Source organism: Cheilinus undulatus, linkage group 15 (assembly GCF_018320785.1).
Source record: "Cheilinus undulatus linkage group 15, ASM1832078v1, whole genome shotgun sequence".
In the NCBI taxonomy this organism is placed as follows: Eukaryota; Metazoa; Chordata; class Actinopteri; order Labriformes; family Labridae; genus Cheilinus; species Cheilinus undulatus.
In genome coordinates, this window is record NC_054879.1 from 43,823,822 (window position 1) to 43,838,054 (window position 14,233).

At 37.1% G+C, this 14,233-nt stretch overlaps 1 protein-coding gene across 1 annotated transcript in view; it reads right to left on the minus strand.

Annotated features, from left to right (window-relative positions):
- Positions 1 to 14,233, minus strand: part of cers6 (ceramide synthase 6) — a 30,609-nt gene that overhangs the window by 11,207 nt on the left and 5,169 nt on the right. The window contains exon 4 of the mRNA XM_041807841.1: positions 4,828 to 4,885. Coding sequence (XP_041663775.1) covers positions 4,828 to 4,885 — 58 coding nt within the window. The remainder of the gene's footprint in view (positions 1 to 4,827; positions 4,886 to 14,233) is intronic.

Here is a 14,233-nt window from a genome sequence, read left to right on the forward strand (position 1 = left end):
ATAATGGCAAAAAAATGATGGAAAAGGTGGTGAAATTAGATTTCTAAAGAATAAACGGTGCTTAACAAATTTATTAGACCACCACCCAAAGTAAGGTTTATGCCACAGCTGCCCTAAATTAACAGCATTGGTAATTACCAAAATCATTTTTTATGTTTCTGCAATGGTTAATACACCAATATGTAGAAGCTCTTTATCCAAAATGAAATTTTTAATGCTAAAATAGAATTATTATTGTTATCCATGAATTTTCAAATTTACAAATTTAATGTATAATGTATATATAAAATGTATAAAAAGGTGACTTCAGTTTGAAATTCCTCATTCCTGTTCAAAATGGTAAAACGTGGAGAGCTGACTGAAAATGAAAGAGTCCACATTAAAGCACTTCATCATGCTGGATGGCAAAAATTGGTTAACTGTGGTTAAAATGTTTGTAAAAAGTGATGGATAGAGGCAACAATGGCTCAACAGAGGCAATTTAAGGCAGAAGGTGGCAAGAATTGGTTTAGAAGTGGCAAAAACAGGCAGAAAAAGTGATGGAAAGGGTTTAAAATGGACAAACATGGGTTTTAAGTGGCAAAAATGCTCTAAAATGGGAGAAATTAGTGTTAAAAGGTGATGAAAAAAGGTTGACATTCGCTAAAATTGATGTAAAGTGGCAACAGTGTAATTTGAAAATATTCTTTGTTTTTTTTTAAAGCATCTGGTGAGCCCCTCAGAGTGTCTCGCAACCCCCAAAGGGGGTCCGACCCCAAGGTTGAGAACCACTGCCATAGAGAACTGCATAACGCGAACCATGGCGACTGTAGACGTGTCAGTAAACAACTTTTGTCATTTTTTTAAAGAAAACAAATAACTGCTGTTCTTTGTTTGCCTTTTAATGAAGAAATGTCATCAAGTTCTGATAAAACTGGCGCTTTAGCAGCATCCACGCTAATCTCTTCCGCCATAATTGCCCCGGCCTCTTGTTGCTGCTTGCTTACGTCACGACTCCGCCACACCCTCTTACTCCTAATCAGTCCTGTTGCTTTCTAACTGGGCCTGAACTGTTCAGATGGGAGTTTTACAAGATGGATTCGCCAGTGAGGAACACGGAAACGGGCGTAGCCATCTGCTTTGCAAGGTTAATACTTAAGTCAAATTTACATTAAAAACTCAATCTGGAAATGAGTCAGACTTTTATCTGTCTTTCCCTGATAAAATGCTGCATTTTCTTTCATAAAAATGCAATAAAGATAAGATATTTACACTAATGGGCATTCAATAGAACCTAGAAGACGCAGACTCCATTATGGACAAAATCAATGCAGTGCTACGATGCTCCCACACATACAGCTGGAGTTCAATTCAACATTTTCTCATCATCAAGACCTGACACATGAATATCAATGTGCCCGCTCTAAAAAGAATAATTCCCTTAATGGATTCTGAATGAAATCAGAGCGGTTTCTAAAATACTGACTCAGTGTTCTAAGAGCGATTGTTACAATGCATACTTCCACATAAGAAGGAACCAGAGGGCTTTCATCCTCTTATGAGTAATGCTATAATGGCATCTCGCTGACGAGTGCGATGGTAACGGTGATACATAGGAATGTGCTATGAGCAAACAGTGACCCATCACTGTAACTGAGTTTAAGACTCCTGCACTCCTCTCCAGACCTGCTGCTCTATTAATAAACCCCACAGAGAGCAGAGCCTGCAGCCAAGATTGTCAAGGAATGAACTATTTTCACAAAGTGCTTTGTCATCCAACTTGGTGTCCTCTGATATTTGTATTTATGCTGCTGTCAAAGCTATGGCTCAATTGAATGCTTAAATGTCCCAATTAATATGAAACATATTCATCTGCATCAGGGGTTACTAAACTTTCCAGCCCATGACTCCCCACTGTCCCCGGAGGTGGTTAAAGTATACATTATTAAACACAGCCATGCATACTGGCTAATAGACCTTTCCCAACAACATAGAACACAGCAGCCTCAAAGACCTATTTTTCATACAGTAATTCATCTGAATGTTGATGTCGAGCATACAGCCTTAGTCATGGCAGACTATTCAGTAAAGCACTGCCTCGTCACCTTACAACCAGCTGATTTACTCCAAGCATGCTATTGGCTGATCGCACTCATGCTGCCATATTTAAACTGCTATAGCCTGGCTACACTTTGCTCCCTCTGCAAGCCACTTTTGCAACCCTCCTCCACCCCAGCTCCTCCTTTATTCTACCTCTGACTTAATCAATGTCATTCTGTTGTCACTAATACTCCTTTCCCACTGGCCAAAAAACCCATTTAAATACGCTAACAATCTGCTCCTGTCGGCAGTGGGAAAGGCTCTAATCGGCATTCAGTCCCGCGTCAACTGACCCTGCAATGGACACGGGTTTTTATCGGCTCACCTCCGATTGGCTCCAGTGGGAACGTCACACCCAACACCACGGGTGAACGCGGGATGACTTTGGCGTAACGCGCCTACGTCATAATATCGCGCCTGTAACTTGGGGCAACAAAAGGACACTGGTAGCTAAGGGACGAGCATTGTTGTCTCCTCTGTCTGTAACTTCGGCGTCTCTTGGCCATCTCAGCAACAAATTCCATCCGACTTGATAACATCAGCCCTCGAATGTTGTTCAGTCTGCACTGAGTTTGAAAGAGGGACAAAAGTACAAAGTACGGATAACAGTTGACCACCATGTCCATGGCTTGCATGCTTCTTTCCATTGTTTACCTAGCTGTGTTTCGGCACGCTGATGAAGCACCAGAGAAAAAAAAAAACAGCCACGCATCTCACCTCTGGCGATCAGACCCGGGTCTGCCGGCAATGGGAAAGGAGTCACTTGCTGATTGTTAGCGGGTGTACCCACGTTTAAAAAACCCGCTTATGGGGAGCAGGTGGCCTAGTGGTTAAAGGCGCTCCCCATGTACGCCCCCTTTACTGCATGTCTCACCCCCACTCTTGACCCTGTTTCTGACTCTATCCACTGTCCTCCTCTATCTAATTAAGGCACATAAATGCCCAAAAATAAATCTTAAAAAAAAAAAAACAAAACAAAACAAAAAAAAAAAAGCTTATACATGCTAATTTTAGTGGGAAAGCGGTATAATGCCTGCTCTGCTCTTGTTTTTTTTGCTGCTTCTCTCTCTGCCTCAGGCTTTCCTTGTCGGCACGGGAAGAGCAGGAATATGGGCTGTTCCTGCTTAATGCTCGTGGAAGGGCAGGGGGATCCCAAAACAGCCACACCACCAAATATAAAAAAAGTCATTTAATGCAAATATTATAACTGCTAATAAAGAAAAATATTCATAACAGCAAATCAGGTGTCTTGCAGAAATCAATTTGACCTGTGTTTTAGCCCAAGTGTTATCTTTTATTTGATTAGAATTATTGGCCTCAAGTTTGTTTGGCAAAAATACAACGGATAAGCTAGTCTCACAAAAAAGTAAGGTTTATGCCACAGCTGCCCTAAATTAACCGCACTGGTAATTACTAAAATATGTTTTATGTTTCTACAATGGTTAATACACCAATATATAGAAGCTCTTTAACCTAAATGATATTTTTAATGCTAAAATATAATTATTATTGTTATCCATGAATTTTCAAATTTACTAATTTACAAAAAAAAGATAAAATAGTAAAGCACATTAACATTTCTTGATTAATATGTCAAATTATAGTTATTTACTTGCATTCCTGAAGAGAAAAGTGAGTTTTAGTGGTTGAATGTTATGTTTGATTCATTTCTGACTCCTCAGAGAAGCACACTGAGCCGGCTCAAATATGTGTAATGTATATATAAAATGTATAAAAAGGTGAATTCAGTTTGAAATCCCTCATTCCTGTTCAAAATGGTAAAACGTGGAGAGCTGATTGAAAATGAAAGAGTCCACATTAAAGCACTTCATGATGCTGGATGGTCTCTGGGACAAATATGACAGGTGGTCTAATAAATTTGTTAAGCACTGTACATGTATATATACACTAGCTACACACTAACCTTACTACATAAGCCGATGTAGCTTAGCTAGCTTTAGCAATTTGAGCTTCAGCAAACACAGCTACAACTAATGTAGCAAAGTAGAAAATGTATCTGCATGGCTAACATAGTGACTTTGTGAGCTTGGCTTCAGCTACATTAGCTACATAGATACTTTGTTTCCATTGAAAATGTAGCTTTGTCAGCTACCTTTGGTGCATTAGATTGTTTCCACAGAGGACGTGAAGGACCTAACCCTTACTCTAACCCTGAATGGAAGTTTAATCCAGTTTTATTTTGAAAGTTTTACCTTGTATTTCCTTTCTGATGGCAGCTCACAGGGACAGTCTGCAGCCAGACCCCTCATTTCATATAGGCAGCTAAAAATGCTGAAACACATTTTGTGCACTTGCACTTGCACTTGCAAAAACGGCCGGTTCCCTTTTCATTATTACATCCCTGCTTCTCAGACAGGCTGATTCTCTGCAGCTGAGCCGAGCTTCTTTGTTGAACATATAAAGCATAGTAAATGTAAAGCATTATTTAACAATGTGAGTTTATTTTGTCAGCTACTTCTCATTTCTTTAAAGCTCATTGTCAGATGTATTATAAATGAAAACATTTTCACTGTGCTCTACAACAATCCTCCTTTAAAAATGTGTCCCTAGTACCAGAACATCCATTTGACTTGCAAGTCTCATGACTATGCACCAACGTGTTTAGAAAACCACAGGATTTTCATGCAAGGCATTCTGTGGAAAATAGATCCAAACCACAGTGACTCATGCAAACTTACATTCATACTAACATGAGGCTAAAGCTCATTTGTGTATAAGAAAACGTACCTTTTTAAGGAAGCGAACTCCATAGGTGAATATGTATAGATAGAATGTAAACCTCCACCTTAAAGAGAAAGAAAAAAGGAAATACATGAATATGAAGCTGAGTTAATCTCAGTGGGTTACAGTGGTGGACGACCCATACCTTGAAACTGTAAAGTGTGAGAGACAACAGCCCTAAGCTGTGATTTTATTTATTTTTGTTTAGCCTTTTTATCTTTCTAATTTCCACTTTTTCTCAAGGCTACATTATTTTCATTTCTGATTACAGATCCAGTAAGTCAAAAAGGGAACAAGAGTTTTATCTGCAAAAACCCCAATAGACACATCTTCTGCATCAAACCTTAGACTTAATTAGCACATTTTTTCTGTGCACTGTTGGATGTTTTTGGAAATATTGCTCCTTGTGGCTGTCAAAGCAGTAATTACAAGTGTTAAGGTCCTCTTCTCTATTGAAAATAGGCCTTCCCTAATTAGTGGAGTCTGAGACTCACTCTGTCCAACAAGTAGACCAACCCGTCATACTCTGTGCTTTATATAACCCGCATATAATCTACAGTAACTACACAAAGGGAGGGAGAGTGATCAGAAGGTCTGAGCTCACAGGCAGAGAAGGAGCTGCCTTAGCTGACACTTCAGTGATCAAAGCTTTGCTGAGTAGGGAGATGTGCATATATATATCTGTATCTCTACACCATCTCATAACCTTCAGCAACTGGGAGGGAGGATTTAGGACTGGCCGAGTAGCAAGCTCCCTTTCAGCACAACACTGGAAGTTGCATCAGACAAAATAGTTGGAGGAAAAGCTCTGCAGGGCTGGGATGAGAAACCCCCTGTTGTGCGTTATTAAGCTGTCACAACATTTCACAAATTTACACCAATTAAAATCTTGTTTTCTCCTCCACTGGGGACTATAAGCTAAGATGTATGCATTTCTGAATACAGGGTTGTATAAAAGACAGAGCCTGATTTCTGTAGAGTTGAAGAAAAACACCAGTTGTGAACTCCACTGTTGTGATACAAGTGTTAATAATATCATGTGAGGTAAGTGTTGCATGCGTTAAAGGCTGTTTTTGTGTTTCAAATCAAATAAGATTTGACAGTCGTCTCCTAAAAACTCAGCATGAAGTCAATGAAACAAAACAGAGTCACTCAATAACATAACTTACTTAAAACTAGTCTTTTGTTTAACTATTCATGAAAATCAGTTACACTTTAATGAACACTGGTACATTACTATCAATGCTTGTGGACGCCATCATTAACCTCCTGAGACATGAGTTTTTGTTTGGAATGCATTTTTAGTTTCTCCCACTTATCTGGGATCAGAAGGACCTGATTATTTTAAAAGCTCTGCCTTGTCTTTGAATAGGAATTAGTTTTGATTAAAAATGATGCCCACAAATCTCCTGAACGTCCCGTTTCTGCAGAAAATACTGCACTGGGTCAGTTTTAGAGTGATGTTTTTGCTCTGTGTGTCAACCAGGGGGTCAGTAGCTGGGTGTCTTCAGTCAATCAGAAATGGTGTCAGTAAATAAGAGAGGTATGGCTGGAGTCTTTTGATGATGGACCACAACATGGATTTGTTAAGGCCAAGATTGAAAAAAAAATTCCAACAACAGTTTGAAATTTCTTGGAAATATTCCTTTCTAAATCCACAAAAATTCCCCATATTTCTCTCAAAGTTCATAAAGTTATGTTTTCAAATATTCTCCAAATGTTACAACTTCAAACTTTCTAACAACAGTCCTGTAAAAAAACTCCCATGTAAATCCCTTAAAAATTCAAACAAATCCCTCCTAAAATTTCAAAGCAAATTCTAAAAAAAATGTACAATTTTATTCCCTAAGTTCCATGAAAATTACAGAACATTCCACCAGAGAATTCTAACATATTCCCTAAAATTTTCATTATAATTCTGATAATTTTAAAGGACCCCACCTCACCCTAAATTCCTAATCAAATTGCCCAAATTCACAAATATATTTCCCAAATAAAAATTTCAAAGAAATTGCCTAAAATTTCTGTGAAAATTCTGAAAAATAATTTTAAAATATCCCATAAATTCTCCTTATTTTTTGACCATTCCCCACATGATTCAACCCAAAACTTTGTCATGAAGCCTAAATAAAACAATTTTTTCAAAACCGATAAAATTCCTGAAAAATTTCAAGCAAATTTCTTCTAAAATTTTAAGGCGAATGCACAAAAATATTCCCCAAGATTCCATGAAAATTACAGAAAATTCCACCAAGCATTCAAACAAATTCCCTAAAATTTCCATAAAAATTCTGGTAATTTTAAAAGACATCACCTTATTCCATATTCCAAATCAAATTGCCAAAATTAACAAATAAAATTCCCCAAAAACCAAAAAAATTCAAAGCAAATCCTCCCCCAAAAATTCAAATAAAATTCACCCAAATAATAAACACATTTGCCAGATTTAAGCATAAATGCCTGAAAATTTCAAAACAAATAGCTTTAAAATAAAAAAAAATCCAAATCAGACTGCTAGAATTCACAAATGGATTTCCAAAGTTTCCATAAAAAAAGCTAACCCCCCCAAAATAAAATAAAATCCACTCAATTTATAAATACATTTCCCATATTGTAATGCAAATGCCTGAAAATTTCAAAACAAACTGCATTAAAAATTAAAAAATGCCAATCAAATTGTGAAAATTTACAAATGGATATCCCAAGTTTCCATTTAAAAAAAGAAAAATAATTTAAAGCAAATTCCCTCTGAAAAATCAAATAAAATCCACCCAATTCATAAATAAATTTCCCAAATTTAAGCGTTAATGCCTGAACATTTCCAAACAAATTCACCTTTGATGAAACCCTCCAAATATACAAACATATCTCAAAGTTTCCATGGAACTACTTGAAAATTTCCAGATATATTCCCAAAATTTCCATGAAAATTACTAAAAAATACATACAGAGGAATTTTAAGTAAATTCCTTAAACATTAATGGACAGTCCAGACAATTATCTGAAAAATTCTAAAAGCAGAAATGATTATTTTGTTGTAGGAAATCCAAGTGTAATGTTCCCGCATTCAGACAGAGAAATTTAACCCCCTTTGTGTTTGATCCATAGTATTGTAAACCAAATTAAAAAGATGAGTCTACCTGGCATATGAAGACTGTTGCATGGCAACTGGTTCTTCAAGCCAGCAGGAGTCTTTTACAAGTGCCGTTGAATCGCTGCTATATATGTACAATCACAATGACTCACAACTGCTTCCCTGTGAAGAGTTTCTTTCTTCCTTAGTCACACACAGATGGTTTTTGTGTCATTGTGAGTTACCTTTTCTCCCTTTGTGCAGTGTTGATAATGAATGTTGGAGCAAAAGCTAAAATGTTGCACATTTAATGATCTTAGAGCTGCTGAATTTTCTGTACTGATGTAGCAGCAATTATGTCTAAACATAAGTAGTGCTGAGTCACAGCAGATTTTAGAAATGACTGTTTCTATGATGAACTTGTACTGTATAATTCATAAAGCTTAGAGGCAGCGCTGAAGTTAGTGTTACAGTACACAAAGAGGACATCTTTTCATATTAGCCTGATTATACATCTGTGAATCATTAATGATTTATAAGCGATGACACAGGATTTAAAACTGGGACAGATCCACAGATGACTATTAAATCAAATGTACCTGATAAGACAAAGCATCGCCTGAGGGAGAAAATAAATCATTAGAGGGCAACTTTGATTTGATCAAATTCAGTAATAAGGCTGTCTTTATTCAGAGAGTCGTACCTAGCTTTGGGTAAAATCCTAAAAAGCAGGTCATGCCGGCTCATTTAATTCCACTCTGTCACTTCTCCAGGTGGGGTGTGTGAGCACCAGCTGGCTGCAACTGCTCTGAAATGGTTCAACACCACAATAAGTCAATAAGCTCCTGCTTTGATCAGAATTTGGTCGTGTGAAAACCTATATAACTTCTTTCACTCTTCAGACTGGATGAGGTGATCACCTTTGCCCATTTGTCTGATTTGATTTCTATGTTAAACAGTGAAAATAGCCAATGTGTTCCTGCAACAAATTTTGTCACATATTTGGCAACAATCATTTTTTTAGGCTTTCTATCGAAAATATGTACCACTGGCCAGTCTACAATCCCCCACAGAATCAGAAAAAAATCACTCGCCCCCCTCTTTCTCCACCTTTCAGAAAATGTGTGCAAAAACAAGGCATTCTCAGATTTCCTCTCATGATATCATGTGGGGAGTTAGCCCCGCCCCCAGGTTCAGTTGGCCCTCTCTGCTTGTAAGAAAGTTCAGCCCTCCTCTCCTGATCCTGTGAGAGGAGGATCAGGAACGCCACATCCATTTCCTGAGAGGGGCGGAGTCAAGGGCGGAGTCAGACAGTTCAGTAACATTTAAAGCCACAGACACAGAAACAGCTTGTTCTGATCAAAAGGGGTTTTTAGACATGCACGAGTATTTTTCAGCAATAAACCTCATGGGCATGTTTTGGGGACCTCTGAGACCAATATAAACTTGTCTTTAAGGGGTAAAATATGTGACCTTTAGAGATAAAGTGTGTTTATTCATCCTCTTATAGGAACAGATGTGCATGCTGCATCCCACAGCTGTTGTATAGCGTGTGTTGAACACAAACATGCTTGTTATCAGCATGGCGTCCATTGAGCTGCATCTAGGGAGTCAGGCTACAATGATTGAAAGGTATGAAAATCACAACCCTGGAGAGAGGTAGCAGGAAGAAGGAGATTGGCGTCTCTTTTTGTAGAGACTGATGTTTGTATAGAAGTAAAATGCCATATGTTATTTTCTAAAGAGTCTATAAAATGACTTTCTTTTGTGATATAAATATCTAGTTGGGATGACAAATATATAAAATATAAAATAGAGCTTAAATTGAATGCATACTTTCTTTTGAGATGAGCTACAATTGCAATGACCACCCTCTCAAAAATGGCAATTCTTTATGAGAAAGGATAAAAAAGATGGCACCCTCATATCTATATCCTTCAGTAAATATAAAGTGAATGCTAGCTACATTTAATTTTATTTTATTTTAAATAATGTTAACAGAAAAATAGCCTTACCCTGTTAAACGTGTACCTTACTTGCTTGTAACAGAAAATTTAGCTCCAGTTATGATAAGTTCTGTGGTAGATTGTGCTGGGATAAAAAAGTTGCCAGAGTTTATCCTGCAAAATTGTATTTAATCACAACGAAAGTTCAATAAAGGGGAGCTTTTGGATGTTTTCCTGACCTGCCATATAGATTTTATTTCTTCTAAAAAACAGTTAGTTGACAGATATATAAAGATCTTCTTTGTACCCTGTCTTTAATAGATGTTCAGTATTATTTTCAGGTTAATTAACGGCAAAATACAGCGCCAATAGAAAGTGTTCACTACCTTGGATGTTTTACCCTGTCATTGATTTTATAGATTAATCATGGCACCTGGCACCCTTTAGCCTTTTTTCGTTTTCAACCCAAAAATGAAAAAACAGTTTTTTAGTTTCTGAACAAAAAATGAAAACGAAAAAAAAAAACAAAAAAACAAAATGAAATAACGGCCCGATATTGGTTTTTGGATTTTCCCTTTTTTGTTTTGCCGTTTTAGGTCTGGAAACGAAGAAACTGAAGCACGTGACCATGAGATTAATGGAGTCCCTACAAAATAAAATCCAAACTTATAAATTAATAATAAAAAGATAAGTTATGTTAAATAGCACTTTTATTTTTTAACAATGTTACAGTCTTTACTATATACACCATTAGGCTCATTATGATCATTTCAGGAAATAGAAATTAATATATATATATAAATTATATCTTGTGGCCATGGCCAATATATATATATATATACTTAATATTTTTAATTCTCCATTAAAGTTTCTCTATTTCCAGACCTAAAACGGCAAAAACACAAAGGGAAAATCTAAAAATCAATACCGTTATTTGATTTTTGTTTTTTAGTTTTTTTGTTTTTTGTTTTTTGTTTTTTGTTTTTTTGTTTAGATAGAAAAAAAAAAGGCTTTTTGTTTTTGGTTGAAAAAGAAAAAAGGAAAAAAAGGGCGCCATTTTTATTGGTTTTGACAGAAAAATGGATTATACTTTAGCCCCCTAACCCGGTCAGTTTTTTAAAATGTTATTTGTTTTTCCATTTTTGTGACCAAAATGAAAAAAAGACTTGTATTTCCGTTATTTTTCCATTTGTAATCAAATTAAAAAAAAAAAAAAAAGGAAAAAAGGCTCTTTTTTTCCATTTTTTTCCATTTTTGGTCTCAAAGGAAAAAACTGAATAACAGGAGTTTCTCCTGTTTTTGATTCTGGTTTGAACCAGGAAATGGATCTACCAGAAAATACACTGACTGAGGGAGATGAGCTCAGACAACAGAGGCTACTGAGGACATGAAAGCAGCCAGCATGGTCGCTCCCTCCTCAGAACGCTGCCGAGAGGAGGGACACGCTAAAAAACACTCATCTTAATTTGCCTTTCACCCTCAAAATGAGCCCGTAAAAATATTTTAATTTGGCTTTCTCAAAACAAATTAACTTCTGCCACTGTGATGAAGTAAAATGACCTTCATCCAGTGATTTTCTATTTGTCAGTCACTGATTCTGTTGTTGAAAATGAGCATTTTTAAGAAAATTTCAAAGAATTTATTCCTTGATTTAAATAGAACAGGTCATGGAGGTTTCTTGCTCCAAAAACCAACACTTGAACTTGCTAGACTGGATTTCTCTGAGCATATTTTGGAAAATAATAGCTGCAGTGACAATAACTGGTAAACAAACTGCAAGCAGAGTCTTCATTATTTTCAGACTAAATGTGCCGGCTACATACTCCCTGCCTGCATAATGAAAGAACAGACAACAGATCAGCCGTCCTGACAACAGGGAGACAAAGAATGCTATCAGTCTGCGACAGCTGTGCATGAGGGCCTAATTAGAGCACAATCGCTGCTGGAAGGACTGAAGCCGGGCCCATTTGAAGAATTGCACCGTAAGCAACTGAGACAGACAACCTGGCCAAACTGTTGCAAAGCCCAGTGTCATCTGCAGTCATTTTGCTGCATGCAGCTTTGGTTTAGTTAAACAGATAAAAGACAGCTGCACTAAACAAGCTCTAAAATCATGCACACTTCTCATATAAGCACAAACTTAGCCTCTTCTTGTGCTTTAAAGCAGCTTCTCTTTATTTATTCTCCTCTCTAACGCTGTAATGAGAGTCTGGTGGTCTAATCGTCCAACAGTGTTCTCCTGAGTGAACAGCAGCCTCGGGCGGATCAGACTATGTGAGGCTCCCTGTGTCTCAAACTGCCAGATTGGCTCCACTGGTGTCAGACATGACTCCGCTCTGACAGCCACACTCGCTCGTTGGCCTTTAACATCACACTGCTAAGTAAGTACAATCTCCCTGATGGCAAACGCTCCACTGCAGTTTAGCCACTTCTCTATTATAGCCAGAGTGGGCTAGTTGGGTATACTCCTGTTGTAGTCTTGACAAGCCTTGGATAATTATATATGATGTTAAATGAACCAAACTGGCATTTGTAGCTGAAATGTAGTTAACTAAGGTGCAAGATAACAAATAGACAATAGGAACTGCTGATGATTTGAAACATTTTAGATCACATTCAGGAGAGCTTCTTTAATTTTCCTATTTCTCTTTTTTGATTTGACATTGCAAGGGTGTAGTTTTAAAGGTCACATATTTTACTCTTTTGAGACACATTTATACTGGTCTCAGAGGTCCCCAAAACATGCCGGTGAAGTTTGCTGCTGAAAAAACACTCCAGTATTGGATTTTTGCATGTCTAAAAAAAAACCCCTCTGTTTCAGCCCTGCTCAGAACGAGCTGTTTCTGTGCCTGTGGCTTTAAATGTTCCTGAACTGTCTGACTCCGCCCCTGACTCCACCCCTCTCTGGAAATGGATGTGGCTCTCCTGATCCTCTTCTCAGCTGCTAGCTGAGAGGAAGATCAGGAGAGGAGGGCAGAACTTGCTTCCAAGTGGGTGGGGGCAATCAAACCTGGTGGGCGGGGCTAACTCCAAGAGTGTATGGCTGCAGCTCGGAGACCTCTTGGATACAGACCTCTCCTGTACAGACTTCCAGGAGGTAACAGGATTGCCCTGGCACATGCTCCAGTTTTCAAAATAAAAGATCATAGTAAAATGTCACACCTGGTCGCACTGTATGATTAATTTTACCATTTATTTTTATATTTTCATTTCAGTTTAAATCAAGAGGAAATACTTAAAATTTTCAAAGTAAAAGATTGCGGCGGATAAGCTCTCTAACATCTTGTCTTGTATGTTATTTTTTATGTAGATTTTTTAAAATTAAGTTAAGAGGAATATAAGACAGTATTCTTTGTTATATGTTCTTTTATGCATACTTTTTATTAATATACAGTGCTTATTAGACCACCTGTCATATTTGTCTCAAAGACCGTCCAGCATCATGAAGTGCTTTAATCCGGACTCTTTCATTTTCAGTGAGCTCTCCACATTTTACCATTTTGAACAGGAATGAGGAATTTCAAACTGAATTCACCTTTTTATACCCAAATTTGAGCCGGCTCACTGGGCTTCTTTGAGGAGTCAGAAATGAATAAAGGATAACATTCAACCACTAAAACTCATTTTTCTCTTCAGAAATGCAAGTAAATAGTGTTTTTGTAAATTAGTAAATTTGAAAATTCATGGATAACAATAATAATTATATTTTAGCATTAAAAATATCATTTGGGTTAAAGAGCTTCTACATATTGGTGTATTAACCATTGCAGAAACATCAAAAATGATTTTGGTAATTACCAATGCTGTTAATTTAGGGCAGCTGTGGCATAAACCTTACTTTGGTTAGGGTTAGGGTGGTCTAATAAATTTGTTAAGCACTGTATGTCAGAGTACATTCAGATAAATTGTGTGGTTGTTTGTAAATTGCTCTTACAATGTGGTTGTAAACTAACTTCACTGCAAGAGAGCACACACAAGACAGAAATTCAAAACTGTCCTAATATACATGAATTTACCCCTGCTAGCTAAAACTCAAAAATATCAATATCAAAAGCTCACTAAGTTTTTGATAGTTTAAAAAAATGATTTTGTTGTTCTTCTTCTTCTCTGTTTTATTAACGGTCAACCAGCGTTTTTCTTTCTTTCTTCCTGTTTTATTGAGGGGCAATCCAGCAGCTAAGTGTGATATTTTTCCAGTACGTCAGATCTTCTGGTGTGCTTTAATTGCAGTATTTGTGACAGAGCTGAGCTTTAGAACGTGCACCCTTCAATTTTTGCACTGGGAACAGCTTCAGTGCATTCTTGCATTGCACTGTCAAAACCTTGCTGCTACATATTTTTATCTTTGATTCAGATATCATCTTTGTGCTATGATGTGTGCCTTTCACATGAA